At 38.4% G+C, this 20,117-nt stretch overlaps 1 protein-coding gene across 1 annotated transcript in view; it reads right to left on the bottom strand.

Annotated features, from left to right (window-relative positions):
* LOC126077537 (sodium/hydrogen exchanger 9B1-like) overlaps positions 1-20,117 on the bottom strand; it is a 126,815-nt gene that overhangs the window by 62,640 nt on the left and 44,058 nt on the right. The window contains exons 5-7 of the mRNA XM_049887065.1: positions 4,318-4,488; positions 2,899-3,041; positions 1,660-1,787 (exon numbers count right to left, since the gene is read on the bottom strand). Coding sequence (XP_049743022.1) covers positions 1,660-1,787; positions 2,899-3,041; positions 4,318-4,488 — 442 coding nt within the window. The remainder of the gene's footprint in view (positions 1-1,659; positions 1,788-2,898; positions 3,042-4,317; positions 4,489-20,117) is intronic.

The following is a 20,117-nucleotide window of genomic DNA, read 5'->3' as shown; positions in this document are numbered from 1 at the left end:
TTGGTTGAAGGGTGAACCTCAGAAGTGACTTCATTAATGAGTTATAAGGGTATCCAGGGGCCATACTCTTGAGGTTTCTCCAGTCTCTGTCAGACCAGTAAGTCTGGTCTTTTTTTGGGGGGTGGGGGGAAGTTAAAATTTTGTTCTACGTTTTTCTCCAGCTCTGTCTGGGACCCTGTACTGCGATCCCTGTCGGGCAGTTGGTGGTGGTACCCAGGCACCATCTAGTTGTGCTGGATTCAGCCTGGTGGAAGCTGTGGCAGTCGTGGTCCGTTAGTCCTTTGGACCAATCTTTCCCTTATGTCTTTGGTTTTCTTCTTTTTTCCCTTGCTCCAGACAGGGTAAAACCAGTGGAGTATCTTAGATGGCTGCTCACAAGCTTTTAAGAGCCCAGATGCTACTCACCAAAGTAGAATGTAGAATATTTTCTTTATAAACTGTTAGATAGCAACGGGTTTGATTTTTGGTTTTACACAACAGTTAAAAGAAACAAACTACATGTTTTAAGATCGGTAGATCTCTAACATACTATTGAGTGAAAAGAGCAAATTGCATGTGAAACATTATTTGATATGATTTATATAATTTTTTTTTTTTCTTTTTTTAATGATACTCTTTTTTGGAAACCCTGGTGGCATAGTGGTTAAGTGCTATGGTTGCTAACCAAAGGGTTGCCAGTTCGAATCCACCAGGCACTCCTTGGAAACTCTATGGGGCAGTTCTACTCTGTCCTGTAGGGTCACTATAAGTCAGAATTGACTTGCCGGCACTGGGTTTGGTTTTTTTTTTTGGTATTTTTTTTTATACGTATGCATATGTATGTATGTATTTTAGAAGTCTGGATTGTTATGTTTAACAGTCTAGATAACAAAATGGTAAGAGTTGTCATTTTGGGTAAGGGTATGAACACAGGATTTGCAGGCATGGTCTAAGAGCACTTCAAAAGGAAAATATAGTTGGGTAACACTTTTATAATAAAAATTAGTTTAAAAATGTACTGGATTTGGCAGTAAGTATGTCATGGGTGATGTCTGCTATAAATTTCACTAGAACGGGTAAGTGGATACCAAAGTTTAATGGACTGAAAAATGGAAAGGAATTCAATACCTAGAGACAGTGATTTAGACTACTGAGTAATTTAGTCATGATGGGAAAGGGGTGGCAAATAAAGATGGAACATTGGATATAGGGGAAAAGCTTTTATTTGTTTTAAAAAAATAGGGAAGTTTTAATTTGTATATCTATATTTAAGTAAAACTCTCACTTATATACACACACATACACACATACATACATATGTACAAACATGAAGTGTATGAGTAAAAGGCCATTAGATTGTTTAAAAAATAAATAAGGATTGATAACAATATGGGAAAGAAGGAATACATTGATTAAGCACATTATCTTGGCACTATACCAAAAAAAAAATTTTTTTTTTTTTTTTTTTTTTTGTACATTTAGGGACTATACATGTTTGCCAAGATATGGTAGATTGGAGACATGCTCTGTTTTAGATCTACTCATTTCTAAGGTTTACCACCACTGTGAAAAGGATTTTAATGAGCAGCTTGTCTATACAATATTCTACATATTTCAATAATTTTAAACCAAGAATCCTTAACTGAATGTTTTCATAGGAGAAAATGAGAAAAACATTACCCTAATAGAAATGCCCATTTCCAGGGAAATTTCATAATGAAGTGGGAAAAAACAGCAGCTGAACATGCCTCTATAAGGCATGGACCCATAGACAATCTTAGACAAACTGTTTTCAGATGCTTCAAAGCCTGAAATGTAAAAATAGTCACATTCAGATAAACTTACAATGACCCACAAGAAAATAATACAAATATTAAAATATATAGTCTTTTTTGAATAACAATCTTTTACTAAACAATATCTCATTAGCCAGATTGTCCTATTGGACTTAAAACTCTAGCATAGCCCATTTTACATGTCATCATAGATTGGATTACAAAGAATTCACAGGTATAAAACATTGTTGTATATTAATTATTAAAAAAAGATCTACATATCTGTAAGTAATTATTTCTACCTTTAATTTTCCTAGTAAATGGGATAGTGATAGTATCCTATAGGTTTATTTCCATCAGTTAACAATAACTTTTAGATATGAACTGTTTGATTAATTTAATAATCAAAAATGGAAAATATCAAAATGTCAAAAAAGAAAATAACTTTTAAAACTATAAATGAAAACAGAAAACTTGAAAATTTCTCATTGGTAAAAAATTTCTACTGGAGAACATAATAAATCATCATTGGCCATAACTATTTATGCTCTTAAGATATTTTCATTAAACCTCTACATTTATCATATTTATTTGGTAGCTCTTACGTTCATAAATAGTCATCTTTTTAAATACCTAACTGACTTAGAGTTCCTAGGATAGAAATATTTTTAAAAAGGAATATTTTAAAAGATTAGCTTTTATAACAATGCAGACGTAATCAGGAATATAACTCTGTGGATAAAGATTCATGAGCAAAACTATTTTTGAAATTCTTAAAAAAAAAAAAGCAAAAATCTTTTATGGAGTGAACTTATCCTTTGCTAACTGAAAGGCAAACAGTTTTCCATAGAAGAGCCACAAAACTCCTAAATAATACAGGGGTTACATAAGTAATATTTATCTCTAAGCAAAAAATTAAAGACTATCTCTAATAAAGATATATCACAGTGATTTGTTCATATAAGCAATATCGGCAACCAGAAGTAGAAATTAAGATGCCAATGTTTCCGCAAAATTTTTCTTTTATTCTTAGCTTTGCTTACAGACTTCACTTGGAACAAATATAATGAACATTCGCTTTTTCTTTTCCATCAGACTCAATGGATATAAAATAACTTTACTCAAGTTAAAATTGAAAATCTACCTCTGGATCAAGTCCAAGCCCAGCTCGTACTAGGATAATGGTAAGGGCAGTGTTTCTTAAACTTGAAGACCACGTGCTACTAATGTAGATGTACTGACTCAAGAATGGAATATTCCTGAGTGTAAAACCAGCCAGTAACATCCCTTAAAACAAAGAAAAAAAGGCATATTTGATTCAGCTCATTTTTCCAAGAAAGAAAACAGAAATGTTTGATGTCCCTCTTCAAACTCGCTGTGTCTCTCATTACCTGGTGAAGGGCAGGCTACATAGATGGGAGTGGAGAGAATGAGAGGCCAGATCATGGAAAGCTTTTTTGTTTTTTTTTCTCCTTTGGCACAATAAGGTACCATGGCAAGATTTTAGGAAGGAAGCGATTTAGAGAGTTTTGCATTTTAAATGTGATGGCATTGGTGAGTTAGGTGGGGAAAACACTGAACAGAGTTGGAAGGCTCTGCCATAGTACATGCACAAGTTGGAAACAGCCAAAGCTAGGGGAAAGGTAGAAGTTTTGGAGAGGAAGAAAAAGAATCAATGCAATTTAGGAAGTGCCACAAGAGTGTAATGGACATAGAAAGCGTGTTAGAGAAAAGATGGAGGGATTGTCTGGGTATCTTTACCGACAGTGTGCTGAATACTTGGATGTATTGACTACTTAGAAGATATAGGACACCTGTGATATAAATTCTTCCACTAATTTACCTCTCCAGCTAGATAGTTATAGATAAATGGTAAATGGAGAAATAGGGTATAATACTGCTAGGTAGATAATAATACATGAAAATATATAGTGGAGGTGGCCAAAAAACTTACTCAAAAACCATAGAAACTTTTGGTGTCCTAGGCATTATAACATTTGAATCTTGTAATTCTATGAGTTAGGTTCTCTACAGAAAAATTCAGTACTGTCCAAATTTTTACTTTTCTATAACACATTTAAAATTAAGCTTAAAGTGCTCTATTAAACAAAAAACAATAATCATATTATGAGGATATTAAAATTATTTAAAACGCATATTTTGGAAAAAGTTCTGTGTGTGTGTGCACGCAGGTGCGTGTGTGTATGGAAGATATAAAGGCACTATATCTACACATATGTAGTAGTCAATACATATATAAAGGAGCTCTATAGATCACATTACCTTGAAATATTTCTAAATTATATATAGTCCAACTAGAAAATGATCAAAATTTACACATTTAAAAAAAAAAAAACAAACCCAGTGCTGTCGAGTTGATTCCGACTCTTAGTGACCCTATAGGACAGAGTAGCACTGCCCCATAGAGTTTCCAAGGAGTGCCTGACAGATTCGAACTGCTAACCCTTTGGTTAGCAGCTGTAGCACTTAACCACTACACCACCAGGGTTTCCAATTTACACATAGTCAATAACAAATAGGGGACAGGTAATTGTACACTTACCAAGAAGCGGTGGAAGTTGAGGCACTGAAGGTATTTTAATGACTTCCAAAAGTTTCCCCCCAAGAACAGCACAATAAAAAATAGCTAAAAGTCCAAATAAACTTCCACCAGGAAGGACTTCAGAGCCTGAGAATGACCACATTACACACCAAATCATAACAAGGATAGTTCCTGAAATATAAAAAAACCCATATGTCTAAACATAGTGACCCTATAGGACAGAGTAGAACTACTCCATAGGGTTTCCAAGGAGCAGCTGGTGGATTTGAACTATCGAGCTTTTGGTTAGCGGCCGAGCTCTTAACTACTATGCCACCAGGGCTCCATATATCTACACAGATATACACATACAAAGGAAGAATTCTATTTATCACATGTCATATTAATAGCCCTATATATGATACACAGTGTATAATTTGCTAGTATGGTTGCAGAGATATCTATTTAACATATATTAAATATGTTAAAGTACCTGTCAGTTTATGGGACAAGTTTTGAAGTATTTTTCTTTTAAAAAATAATTTTAAACTATATGTGAACTCTTTAAAGTGCTAAACATTTCTCATAATATATGACATTTAAAAATGTTGTGGTAATATGGTAATATGATGGAATTTATTTCATTTTACACTTTAAAATAGCTTTTCCATCAGGAACAAAAGAATGATTGGCTGTGGTAAGAACTCTCAAATCCCCTGACGATCACAGTGGCAGGGTGAGTATATCTTTGTATTAAAAGGTTAACTCAGGTGATATTTGGTATCAAAGTATTAAACCCATTAGAGGGGCTAAAAAAAGTGAACATGGCCTTTGGGGAAATAAATGTACAGTATCTTAAATTATGAATACAAAGGAGAAGTAGAAAGGGTCAGTAAGAAAAAGATAGTAGACATCTTGTTTCTGACAGCTGCATACTAAATAAAAGCCCTACTTAGAGGGAAATTCATAGATTACTGTAAAGACGATTACACTGTAAATTGCTACCCACAAATTAAATGGCTGCCTTCATTTACTATGAATCAAAATTTCTAACGCATTTCAAATCCTTAAATAGCTTAAGGACTTTTCCTTTTTTTTTTAAGCCATGACTCCTTTTTGGCGTATAGAACTGCCAGTGCAAAAGAGGAGGACTTCGACTCACTCTAGGCAGGGCGATAGAACTATTCTTGCTCCCTGCCAGCCCCCACCCCCCACCATCTCTGCCACCCTGTAAAACTGAAACATTTGAAGAGCTGAACTCCTGAAAAAACAATGGACCAGAAAATATCATTCTACTGACACAGGAAGAAGACAAGGCAGTTTGTCTGTCTTAGCTGGTCTCTGGGTGGCAAAATCAACTTGAGAGTTCATGTATAAAATCAACCTCATTTAACTTATGTTTAGTGCCAAAATTTACATAACTTCCATGGTTTGGAACCTCAAAGTCTTGAACTTAGCATAAAAATGACCACCACAGAACTATTCCTAGAGCACTTGTTATTGTTGAGTGCCTTTGAGTTGATTCTGACTCACAGGGACCCTATATGACAGAGCAGAACTGCCCCATAGGGTTTCCTGGGCTGTAATCTTAATGAAAGCAGATTGCCAGGCCTTTTTTCCCTAGGGCTCTTAAACCAAAAAAACTAAACCTGTTGTGTTGATTTTGTCTCACAGTGACCTTATAGGACAGAGTAGAACTGCTGAGTAGGGTTTCCAAGGAGCGGCTGGTAGATTTGGACCTCTTGCCCTTTTGTTAGCAGCCAACCTCTTAACCACTATGCCACCAGGGCTCCAAGGGCACTTAAACCCATTACCATTGCCATTGAGTCAATTCCAACTCATAGCAACCCCATAGGACAGAACAGAACCGCCCCATTGAGGTTCCAAGGGGCGGCTGGTGGATTCGAACTTCTGACCTTTAGGTTAGCAGCCAAGCGCTTAACCACTACCACACCAGGGCTCCCCAAGGCCACTTAGATACTAATTCAAAACACCTCGACACTCCTAATTCCAGACTACATAAAGCCTCGCTAAATCTGAACTTAAAATAAAAACTTACAAAATAGGAAGTAATCCCCCATGAGCAAAATTAATAGATACAATGAGTTAGATATCCCAAAACCTCAGCTAACAGAACCACCAGATGGACATTGTAAAATAGGTATAGTCAAAGGGACTTCAGAGGAAAAATTACCTGCAAGGGTTATATAAGAATCAAATAGAACATCTGGAAAGAAACTAAAAAAAAAATTACCGAAATTAAAATTCAGTTCTTGCTGTTAGGTGCCTTCGAGTTGGTTCTGACTCTTAAGGATTCTAGAGGACAGAGTAGAACTGCCCCACAGGGCTTCCAAAGAATGGCTGGTGGATTTGAACTGCTGACTTTTTGGTTAGCAGCCAAGCTATTAACCATTAAGCCACCAGGGCTCCAAAAATTCGGTACTACCTACCTACTGCCGTTGAGTCGATTCCAACTCATAGCGACCCTGTAGGACAGAGTAGAACTGCCCCATAGAGTTTCCAAGGAGTGCCTGGCGGATTTGAACTGCCAACCTCTTGGTTAGCAGCTGTAGCACTTAACCACTATGCCACCAGGAATACCTTAAATAGCAGGCTGACATACCTCAAGCGGGGGACGTAGCAAACTGGTAGATTACTTACAGCATAATATAAAGAGAAAAACGAGATGAAAAATATGAGAGATTTAGAATATGGAAAATAGAATGATCAAGTGTAAGATAGATCTAATAGTAGTTCCAAAAAGAGAGAACCGATAGAGTGAACAGAGAAAATACGTGAGAGAGAATTGGTTTAGAAATTTTCGGAATTGGTAAAAACTATAAATGTTTGGACCCAGGAAGCAAAACGAGTTCTCATCAGGATTAAATAAAAATAGACATTTAAACACACTGCTGAGAAACTACAGACAATGAAAGACAGAATAATATCTTAATGAATCCAGAGAGAAATAGGCAGAACAGCCACAAAGAAATAAACATTAGACCAGATTCTTAATTGTCAACAACAATATAAGTTGAAAGATGATGAAATAAAATGCTTGAAGTACAGAGATGAAATAAATATTTAATGTTTAATTCTTCAGCCAGTTAAACTATTATCCAAAGGACGAATTAAAGACATTGTCAAACAACAACTAAGAACATGTGCTAATTTTGCTGGGGGGAAAAAACTACTGAAGGATATACTTTAGGAATAAGGGCATAAAACCCAAAAGGAAGGAATAATGTACAAAAAATTTGTAAACATACAGGTAAATCTAAACAAGTATGGCAATTGCTAATCAGGCGATATAAAAATAAGGTAGGGAGGAGACTTCCAATAATGCCAACATGAAGAGGTTGGCAATTTATTTCTGAAATTAAAAAATATATATATATATAACTGGATAAAATAATGAAAAACAACCATTTCAGGACCTTGAAAATCAGCCAAAGGTAGACATCGAATTGAGAAGATTTTATTCCTGAGAAAAGTGCTAGAGTTTTGGGTAGGAACACTAAGAGTCTGAGACTTTCCCACATAGGGTTGCTCCCATTCCCATGCTCAGCTCAGTTTGGAAAAACTGTCATTTCATCAGCACGCAGATAGATATGAGCTTTGCTGCCAGAGGGGGTGGATTTGATTTGGGATAAAGGGAGAAAACCTTCTTTGCTGGCTAAAAGTGGCAGACTGGTTTGGGAATGAACACAGAAAAATTGCAGCTTTGCTAGTCTGAGGTTGCAGTCCTGGTTATGGAAGTGGTAGATCAGCCAAAAACTTAAGTGGAAGATTCCAGAAATGAAAGAGCCATAGAAGGATTGAAACAAGTTCTCTACACATTCATGGCTAATTGGAAAGCATGCACATGCAAGAAGACTCAAGAGAGTATGGCAAAAAAAAAATAAAAATGAAGAGAGACTGAAAGACTCTCTTCCCCCTCTACCCCAGATCACATGGCAAAGGGTGGAGATGCACAGAGAACACTAGGAAGACAGGCTTTAAAAAATAAAATAAAAAACTGCAAAGAAACATCAGCTGTTGCAAACTATGGGGCAGACAGATTCTGTAGTTTAAGTACAGGCAAATTATATTAAAATTGAAAAAAAAAAAAACTCAAAACAAAACAAAAAAAAAAACCCTCAAATAACAACAAAAAAACTGAATCCAGAGTTGTTATAATGTGCAATTTAAATATCTAGTTTTCAAACAAAAAATTACCAGACGTGCAAAGACGCAAGAAAACAAGACCCATGCTCAGGAAAACAAGCAGTCATTTGAACTGATTGGTTCCAGATGTTGGATTTACAAAGTTTTCAAAGCAGCTATTATAAATATGTTTAAAGAATTAAAGAAAAGTATGACAATAATATGCCACCTGATAGAAAATTTGAAGAAAGAGATGGAATTTATTTTTAAAAGGAAATTCTGGAATTGAAAAGTATAATAATTAAAATAAAAATTCACAAAAGAAGCTCAATAATATATTTGAGCTTGCAAATATAACACATAAGAATCAGCAGACTTGAATTTAGATTAAAACAGATGAATCAATCTGAAGAACAAAAAAAGAAAAAAAACAAGGAATAAAAATGAACAGAGCCTCAGAAACCTTTGGGACACCACCAAGAGTACCAACATATGCATACTGTGAGCCCCAGGAGGACAGGAGAGAGAGAAAGGGGCAGAAAAATACCTGAAAATATAATGGCAGAAAACTCCCAAATTTAATGAAAAACATTAACCTACAGATACAAGAAACTCAACAAACCCCAAGTGGAATAAACACACAGAGATCCACACCTACAGACATTATTGTCAAACTGCTGAAAAGCAAAGACAAAGAGAAAATCTTGGGAGCAATATAAATGCCTTGTCACATACAGGCAAACAATAATACGATTAACAGCTGCATTCTTTTTGGAAACAATGTAGGCCAGAAGGGAGTGGAGTGACATATTGAAAACGCAGAAAACATAACTGTCAATCAAGAATTCTATATCCAGTAAAACTAACCTTAAAAAAAAAGAAGCTAAAATAAAGACATTTCCAGATCAACACGAATGGAGATAATTCTTCCTCCCTAAAGAAATTGTAAAGAAAATTGCTTTAAGTTGAACGGAAATGATAGCAGATGGTAACCTGGATTCATAGGAAGGAATAAAGGCACCAGAAATGGTAAATATATAGGTAAATATAAAAGATTGTGGGAGGTGAGGCCAAGATGGCAGAGTAGTCAGACACTTCCTGTGGTCCCTTTTACAACAAAGACCTGAAAAAACAAGTGAATCGATTATATATAACGATGTAGGAACCCTGAATATCAAAGGCAAAGTTGAGGACTTGCACCGAGCGGCACGGGGAGAGAGATGTTTCAGAAGCAGCAAGAATTGCCAGACCTGACCTGGCGGGAACCAGCACACTGCAGGCTGGATTGGCAAGCAGTGGCACTTGGGATGCATTTTCCACATTGGGAGAAACCGAGCAGTGCAGAGTCTACTCAAGCCTCAGAACCAGTGAAAAGCAGTGCTCAATCGGCAAAAGATGAGTACCTGCATCTAACCTACCGCGCTAATAAAAAAACACCCCTTTGGGAAAAAACTCTCTCCCATTTACCTGCCCCCTCCCCACTCTGCACCAGGTCCCAGGCCAGTTCTGGCGACTTCCATGTCCCCTGGGCTGGAAGTAGGACCCATCACATGCCCTGAGCCATATTCCTGGCCTTGGAGAACAAATTAACAAACAGGAAAAAATAATCTGCCAGCTTCCCTAAACTGGGAACTCAGGGCAGGCACAGCTCCTTTGCCTAGGCACAAGCATAAGGGGTCCATGGACTGTGGAATGCCTTTCACCCCTGCATAGATCTGTGTGGGCCCATTTCAACCACATAGGCCCTCATTAGCACAGTACAACAAGGTATACACCTGAAGCCTAACTTCAACTGTATCAGCTATATGGGGGAGTGGCAGATTTGTGACATTTGACATTGCTCTGCCTATTAAGCAGGGTCCTCACCTCCCCATATCAGGGACCTGAGGACTGGTGGCTCCACCCACACCACCTATCCACCTGCTACAGGGGTCCAAGAATAAGTAGTGCCTCCCAGTCCTTACAGACAACAGTACTGGGAACCCATAGTCCAGCTGCAAAACCCACCCACCTACATGCTCTAGGGAACAGGGACACACTTTCCTCCCAGACACTCAGAGCAGCTGTCAGCCCCCTGCCTTGCTCAGCATGTGACCCTCTACTGCAGCCAGATACCTGTGCCTACACCAATCACCCCTGCCCATTTAGGATTGTAGGTGAGAGCCTGTACCATACACTTGATGACTGACTACCTGGACACCTGAGCTGATTCCATACAAGAAAAGTAAATGGACTCCTGGGCTCACATACCTAGTAACAGATCTAACTACCTGGCGACAGGACGTTAGAGCTTCAAAGGCACCAGTAACAAACGAGCTCACACGAGCACCCTATTGGGCAATCAAAACAAAACAAAATAAGAAGCTAGGATATAGTAAGCAAACATAAATAAATAACTTATTGATGGCTCGGAGATGACAGCCAATATCAAATCACATAAAGAGGTAGATCATGATGGCTTCAGCAAGCTCTCAAAACAGAGAATCAAGAAATCTTCCAGGGGAATAGAGTTTCCTGGAATTACCAGAGGTAGAATACACAAGATTAACATACAGAACTCTTGAAGAGATCAGGCAAAACCCAGAACGAGCCAAGAAACACACAGACAAAGCAACAGAAGAATTTAAGAAGATTATAGAAGAGCATAGTGACAAATTTAGCAGGCTGCAAGAATCCATACAGAGACAGAAAACAGAAATCCAGAAGATTAACCATAAAATTTCAGAATTAGACAACTCAATAGAAAGTCATAGGAGCAGAATTGAGGCAATAGAAGTCAGAATTAGTGAGACTGAAGGTAAAGCACTTGACACCAACTTATTTGAGGAAAAATCAGGTAAAAGAATTAAAAAAAATGAAGAAATCTTAAGAATTATGTATGACTCTATCAAGAGGAATAACCTACGACTGATTGGAGTACAGAACAGGGAGGGAGAACAGAAAATACGGAGCTAACTATTGAAGATTTGTCGGCAGAAAACTTCCCTGATATCATGAAAGATGTGAAGATATCTATTCAAGAAACTCATTGAACCTCACACAAGGTAGATACCAAAAGAAAGTCACCAAGACATGTTATAATCAAACTTGCTAAAACCAAAGATAAAAGACTATATATATATATATATTTTCTCATTTCTTCTCTTAATTGCTTCAAAAAGCCTAAGATTGTTATAGCTTGATAACATATTTTTGAGTTTACAACACAGAGGTAAATTGACTCAAAGTTGCTATATAATACTAAAAAAAAAAAAAAAATACTAAGTCAGTCTTAAACTGAAGTAGATTGTGAAAAGTTGAAAACGATTATTGTAATCTCAGAAAAACCACAATAAAAAACAAACAAAAAACCTCAGAAATTTAGCTAAAAATCACGTGTAATTGAAATAGTACACTAAAAGTATTTGGTTAACAAAAAGAAGCAGTAAAACAAAAACAGAGAAACAGTCATGAAAAATACAGAAAAATGACAGACATGTTGTTAGGTGCTGAGTTGAGTCAGTTCTGACTCAGCAATTTTATATCAGAACAAAATGTTGCTCAATCCTGTGCCATCTCATGATCCTTGGTATGCTGAGTACATTGCTTTGAGTTTTGTGTCAACTTTATCTCATTGAGGGTTTCCCTCATTTTTGCTGACTCTCTAATTTACCACCCATGATGTTCTTTCTAGCAACTGGTGTTTCCTGGTGATGTGTCTGTAGTAAGCAAGCCAAAGTCTCACTTCCTTCACTTCCAAGGAACATTCTGGATGTATTTCTTTTAAAATTCATTCTCTTGGCAGTCCATGATATATTCAATACTCTTCACTGTCAACACCACAATTTGATTGCATCAATTCTTTCCTGTCTTCCTTTGTCATTGTCCAGCTTTCACATGCATATGAGGAAACTGAAAAGACATGGCTTGGGTTAGGTGTAATTAGTCATCAAAGAACATCTCTGCTTTCTAAAACTTTGAAGAGGTCTTTTGATTTCTTGATAGCTACTTCCATGAATGTTGATTGTTGATCCAAATAGAATGAAATCGTTGACAACTTCACTTTTTTTCTCCATTTGTCATAATGTTGCTTATTGTCCCAATTATGAGGATTTTTGTTTTCTTTACATTCAGGCATAATCCATACTGAAGGCAGTAGTCTTTGGCCTTAATCATTAAGCACTTCAAGCCATCTTCATTTTTGGCAAGCAAAGTTGTGTCATCTGCATATAGCAGGTTGTTACTGAGTTCTCTTATCCTGATGCTGGATTCTTCTTCATTAAGTCCACCATCATGGATTATTTGTTCATCATACAGGTGGATGACTGAAGATGAAAGGATACAACCCTATCGCACACCTTTTTCAATTTTAAACCTTGCAGCATCTCCTTGTCCTGTTTGAACAACTGCCTCTTGATGTATGTACATGTTCCACATGAACACAAATAAGTATTCTGGAATTCCTATGCTTCATAATGTTATCCACAATTTCTAATAATCCACAAAGTCAAATGCCTTCATGTAGTCAATAAGTCACAGGTAAACAACTTTCTGGCATTCTCTGCTTTTGGCCAAGATCCATCTGACATCAGCAATGATACACCTTGTTCCACATCCTCTTCTGAATCTAGCTTGAATGTCTGGCAGTTTCCCATTGATGTATCGCTGCAGTCATTTTTGAATTATCTTCCACAAAATTTTGCTAGTGTGTGACATAAGTGATATTGTTGGATGATTTCTGCACTCCGTTTGATCACCTTTCTTTGGAATGGGCACAAATACAGATTTCTTCTAGGTGGTTGGCCAGGTAGTTTTCTTCCAAATTTCTTAACAGATGAGTAAGCACTTCCAATGTTACATTCCTTTGGTGAAGCATCTCAATTGGTATTCCATCAATTCCTGCAGCCTTATTTTTAGCCAATGCCTTCAGTGCAGCTGGAACATCCTTCAGTATTAGAAATTCATGATCATATGCTACTTCCTGAAATGGCTGATCACCAACCAATTCTTTTTGGCACAGTGACCCTCTGTATTTCTTCCACCTTGTTTTGATACATTCTGTGTACTTCAAGTTTTTTGCCCATACAATCATTCGCTAATGCAACTCAAGGCTAGAATTTTCTCTTCAGTTCTTTCAGTTTAAGAAATGCTGATCATGCAATTCCCTATTCATTTTATTTTATTGTACTTTAGATGAAAGTTTACAGAGCAAATTAGTTTCTCATTAACCAATACACATATTGTTTTGTGACACTGGTTGCTAACCCCATGACATGTCAATACTTACCCCTTGGGTTCCCCACTACCAGCTTTCCTGCACCCTCCAGCTTTCTTGTCCTTGCACTTCACCTGGTGTGTCCGTTTAGTCTCGTTTTGTTTTATGGGCCTGCCTAATTTTCGGCTGAAGGACCTCAGGGGTGACTTCAGTACTGAGTTAAAAGGGTGTTTAGGGGCCATATTCTCAGGTTTTCTCCAGTCTCTATCAGACCAGTAAGTCTGGTCTTTTTTTGTGAATTAGAATTTTGTTCTACATTTATCTCCAGCTTTGTCTGAAACCTTCTATTGTGATCCGTGTCAAAGCAGTTGGTGGTGGTGGCTAGACACCAACTAGTTGTGCTGGACTCAGTCTGGTGGAGACCATGGTAGTTGTGATCCATTAGTCCTCTGGACTAAATTTCCCTTGTGTCTCTGGTTTTCTTTATTCTCCATTGCTCCAGACAAGGTGGGACCAGTGCAGTATCTTAGATGCCCGCTCACAAGCTTTTAAGACCCCAGATGCTACTCACCAAAGTAGGATGTAGAACATTTTATTTATAAACTATGTCATGCCAGTTGAGCTAGATCTCCCCTGAGACCATGGTCCCCATCCCTCAACCCAGTAATTCGATCCCTCAGGGAGTTTGGATGTATCTATGAAGCTTCCATGACCTTGCCTTGGTCAAGATGTACTGGCTTCTCCAGTATTGTGTACTGTCTCCCTCTTCACCAAAGTTACCACTTATCTGTTGTGTAGTTAGTGTCCTCCCCCACAACCCCTGCCCTCCATCATAACCATCAAATATTGCTTGTGTGTAAACATTTTCATGAGTTTTTATAATAGTGGTCTCAAACAGTATTTGTCCTTTGGTGATTGACTTATTTCACTCAGCATAATGCCCTCCAGATTCATCCATGTTGTGAGATGTTTTGCAAATTCATCATTGTTCTTTATTGTTACATAGTATTCCATTGTGTATATACCACAGTTTGTTTATCCATTCATCTGTTGATGGGCATCTAGGTTGTTTCCATCTTTTTGTTACTGTGACTAATGCTGCAATGAACATGGGGTTCATATGTCTATTTGTGTGATGGCTCTTATTTCTCTAGGATATATCCCTAGGAGCAGAATTGCTGGATCATATGGCATTTCTATTTCTAGCTTTTTAAGGATGCACCATATCGTTTTCCAAAACGGTTGTACCATTTTACATTTCCACAGCAGTGCATAAGATCCTTGCAGCCTCTCCGACATTTGTTATTTTCTGTTTTTTTATTTGTGCCACTAATTTTGGGGTGAGATGGTATCTCACTGTAGTTTTGATTTGCATTTCTCTAATGCCTAGTGATCTCGAGCATTTCCTCATGTGTCTGTTAGCTCCCTGAATGTCTTCTTTGGTGAAATGTCTGTTCATATGTTTTGCCCATTTTTTAATTGGATTATTTGTCTTTTTGTTGTAGGCATGTTGAATTTTCTTGTAGATTTTAGAGATTAGACCTTTGTCGGATTTGTCATAGCCAAAATTTTTTCTTAGTTTGTAGGTTGTCTTTTCACTCTTTTGGTGAAATCTTTGATGAGCATAAATGTTTAATTTTTAGAAGATCCCAGTTATCTAGCTTATCTTCTGGAGTTTGTATATTGTTAGTTTTGGTTTCTATCCTGTTTATGCTGTGTATTAGGGCCTCTAGTGTTGACCCTGTTTTTTCTTCTATGATCTGTATAGTTTTTGGTTTTATATTTAGGTCTCTGATCCATGTTGAGTTAATTTTTGTGTACGGTGTGAGGTATGGGTCCTGTTTCTTTTTTTGGCAGATGGACATTATGTTTTGCCAGCATCATTTGTTAAAAAGACTTTTCTCCATCTAATGGACTTTGGGCCTTTGTCAAAAATCAGTGACAAAGATTTACATCTGCGTTCTCAAATCTGTTCCACTGGTCAGTGTGCCTGTCGTACTAGTACAAGGTTGTTTTGACTACTGTGGCTGTATAGTAGATTATGAGGTCAGGTAGTGTGAATCCTCCTACTTTATTCTTCTTCTTCAATAGTGCCTTCCTTATCTGAGGCCTCTTTCCTTTCCATATAAAGTTAATGATTTCCCTATTCATTTTCTAACTCCAGGTCTTTGAATATTTCATCATAATAACCTTGTCTTCTCTAGCTACCCTTTGAAATTTTCTGTTCAGCTCTTTTACTTCATAATTTCTTCTGTTCACTTTAACTACTCTGCTCTTAAGAGCAAGTTTTGGAGTCTCTTCTGATATCCATTTTGGTCTTTTCCTACTTTCCGGTCTTTTTATTGACCTTTATTTACTTTTTTCAAGTATGCTGTCCTTGATATCATCCCACAACTCTTCTGGTCTTTGGTCATTAGTGTTCAGTGTGTCAAATTCTTTAGATGGCCTCCAAATTCAGGCAGGATGTATTCCAGGTTGTACTTTGGCTCTCATGGCCCTGCCTTGATTTTCTTCAACCTGAACTTGAATATATTTGGGGTCAAATAATAAATCAAAACACAAATTACAAAATATTTGGAAACAAAAATAGTATATAACAAAACTTATGGGATACAGCTAAGTTAGAAGATCCCAGTTATCTAGCTTATCTTCTGGAGTTATAGCTTTAGAAAGGAAAATTTATAGCTTTAAATATTTATACTGGAAAATAAGACTGAAAATTAATACAGTAAGTCTTCAGGTTAGGAAGTTTAGAAAGAGAACAATAGAGTACCCTAAATAAACTAGATGTGAAGAAATAGAGTTAAAAGTAGAAACAGACATTAATGAAATAGGAAAAGGAACAATAGACAAGATTTCAGCCTTCAGTATGGATTACATCTCAACATAAAGAAAGCAAAAATCTTCACAACTGGACTGATAATCAACATCATGATACAATGGAGAAAATATTGAAGTTGCTAAGAATTTCATTTTACTTGGATCCACAATCAATGGCCATGGAAGCGACAGTCAAGAAATCAAACAATGCATTGCACTGGCAAATCAGCTGCAAAAGACCTCTTTAAAGTGTTAACCAGCAAAGATGTCACTTTAAAGACTAAGGTGTGCCTGACCCAAGCCATGGTATTTTCAATCGCCTCATATACATGGGAAAGCTGGGCAATGAATAAGGAAGACCAAAGAACAATTCACATCTTTGAATTATGGTATTGGCAAAGAATATTGAATATTGGACAGCCAAAAGAACGAACAAATCTGTCTTGTAAGAAGTACAGTCAGAATGCTCCTTAGAAGCGGGGATAGCAAAACTTAGCCTCACATACTTTGGACATGTTATCGGGAGGGATCAGTCCCTGGAGAAGGACATCATGCTTAGTAAAGCAGAGGGTCAGCAAAAAAGAGGAAGACTCTCAATGATATGGAATGACATAGTGGCATCAACGATGGGCTCAAGCAGAGCAACGATCATGAGGATGGTGCAGGACAGGGCATTATCAGCTTTCTTGTCCCTGACTTTTCATCCTTGTCCCTGGGTTGGTGTGCCCATTTAGTCTCATTTTGTTTTATGGGCCTGTCTAATCTTTGGTTGAAGGGTGAACCTCAGAAGTGACTCCATTACTGAGTTAAAAGGGTGTTTGGGGCCATACTCTTGGGGTTTCTCCAGTTTCAATCAGACCAGTAAGTCTGGTCTTTTTTTTTTTTTTTGTGAGTTAGAATTTTGTTCTACATTTATCTCCAGCTCTGTACGGTACCTTCTCTTTGATCCCTGTCAGAGCAGTTAGTGGTGGTAGCCAGGCACCATCTAGTTGTGCTGGACTCAGTCTGGTGGAGGCTGTGGCCATTGCGGGCCACTATTCCTTTGGACTAATCTTTGCTTGTGTCTTTGGTTTTCTTCATTCTCCCTTGCTCCAGATGGGGTGGATCTAGTGAAGTATCTTAGATGGCCGCTCACAACTTTCTCTTCTCTTAGGGGTGCAAACAGTTAACATGCTTGTCTGCTAACTGAAATTTGGCTGCTTCAGTCCACCCAGAGGCACCTTAGTAGAAAGGTCTGGCAATCTACTTCTGAAAAACTAGCCACTGAAAACCCTATGGAACACAGCTCTACTCTGTCACACATGCGGCTGCCTTCAGCAGCCTTCAGCAACTGGTTTTAATCTGATCGGTGAGAATCTCATATACTTTGAGCCATATCCCATGAACTGGTGAGCAGGATTTTTTTTTTTTTTTTTTGCCTAAAAAGTGAGAAACCTACTTCTCTCTCTATTTTGCGTGGCCTGGGTTCGCAAACTGTTCAATCTTCATTTCTTATTCCTAGTGGTAAACACGTTCATCAGGACCTCTCTAAAAGGTAAGCCTGGCAACCTACTTCTTTTCTCTGCTGTTTGGTAAACAACAGACTGCCAACGGTTGTGTTTGTGAGGCAAGTCCTTCTTTTAGTTAGTTGACTACACAAAGTTTTCTCTGAAAAATCAACTCTCCATACAGTCAGGGGACATGGCCTATGGAGAACCATGGTCTTTATTTCAGCTTGCCAAGGAGACCTCTACTTGGGGGTAAGTATTGGATCTCCATTAATGAAGCCGATCTTTTCCTCCCCATGGAATCCCTAGGTAGTGCAAATGTGCTTGGCTACTAACCGAAAGGCTGGAGGTTCGAGTCCACCCAGAGGTGCCTTGGAAGAAAGGCCTCATGATCTACTTCCAAAAAGCAGTCATTGAAAATCCTACAGAACACAGCTCTACTCCGATGCACATGGGATCACCATGAGTTGGAATCGGCTCAACGGCAGCTGGTTTGTTTTTTATCTGTTCTCTGCTGATCACAATCCAGAGGAATGGGGATATTATTTTTGATCTCTAAACTTTCAAGACTATTTATGTCATAAAACTGAAGATATAATTTTAATGGAAAAATTCTGTCCCCAAGATTATTTGGAAATCATAATTGGATGTACAACAAAACTTTTCCTTCATTTATTTAAAGGAAAACAACTTGATGAAAATGTCAATTTTATTTAAGTAAGCTAAAAACAAGCAAAGAAAAAAGAATAATAGCCTAAAACCTAAACCTACTGGCCTAGAATATCCATTTCTTTGGGACTAGGCAAGGCACCATCCAACATGATTGCAATTAAAAGTGATGACACTGGGGAGACGGCCCAAGATGGTAGCTTAGTCACACACACCTTGCCATCCCCCTGCAGCAAAGAAATGAGAAATTAAGTGAAACAGATATAGATAACAAACTGGGCACCTGGAACAGAAAGGATGAAGAATATTAGATCAAATACCGAAGGGAAGGACAAGCTGAATGAAAACAGAGAATGTGGAGGCTTACAGACTCAAGGCATCCTACCAGCTGGCCTAGCCCAGCATGCCTATTTTGAGACAAAGTGAGCAGCATTACTATCAGGTGAGAAGTACATGAAGGCAACTCATAGAGTCCCCAATAGGAGACAGAGATACTGTGTAAACAAACCTAGAGGGAAGCAAGGTGAGCAGAAAATAAACTGGATCTAAGGAGGGAAAGTACAGGAAGGCAGGCAAGAGCCCTAGGGATTCAGACAACCATAGAGCAAGGACAGAACCAGAAGATAGGGACAGAACTACTCACCAGTGGAAGTACCTGATGATTTGGACGGGTGGCACTGGCAAAGTGGAGGATTCTTGGAGTGACAGATACAGATCCCCCACCTTGTCAGGCTCTGAACAGCACTCTCCCACCCCCACATTTGATTGGTCCCAGGTGCTGACCACTGGCTGCACTCTGTGGGGAGTGCCCCGGTGCCCACACCAGAGACCGGAGGAACACATTTCATCCCTCCTCCTTACCCACCCTCCCAGTGACCAGCGGTGGGATCCCCCCAGCCACCCACTGATCTAGGGTGTGCACAGTCCCATGCCAACAGAACTGCTACTGGAAACTTGCGCTTGCCTCAGCTCTTTCCTGCACAGTCATGCCTGCTGGGGATTTGGGGCTCATGGTGTGTGCTTATGCACTGTCAGGCCTGCAACTGTAGGCTCGTGCTTGCTCTCTCTGACCACACCTATACTACCCTTCCCACCTGACAACTGGTGGAGCGAGTTCCTGTGCCACCCACCTGGTGACCAGTGACCCGTATACCCTTGTCCTGACCACCCGCAAACCAGCTATGTGCACACACAGCACCCAACCCAGCAACCAGTGAGAATGCTCCCTGCACACATGCCCAGGTGGCTGGCTGCTGGACAGACGAACTACTTCACCGGCAACAACAATCACACTCTGACAGGCTCCAGTTACACCACTGCCAAATGAAGAGCAGATACTAGTGTCCTTAGCTGATGCCCATCAGTTGCAACAGCATACATTTCACATCCAAACAGTTCCTGCAGTTTGTGTGTACTTGCACTGAAACTCTTTGATACCTTACCACCTACTGGAATGCCAATTCATCTACACACAGTGGGCCTACCCCGTTCAATTGTGTATCACT

Source organism: Elephas maximus, chromosome 5 (assembly GCF_024166365.1).
Source record: "Elephas maximus indicus isolate mEleMax1 chromosome 5, mEleMax1 primary haplotype, whole genome shotgun sequence".
NCBI classification, from domain to species: Eukaryota; Metazoa; Chordata; class Mammalia; order Proboscidea; family Elephantidae; genus Elephas; species Elephas maximus.
The sequence above is the reverse complement of the archived record's forward strand: the minus strand, read 5'-3'. Positions and strand labels throughout refer to the sequence as shown.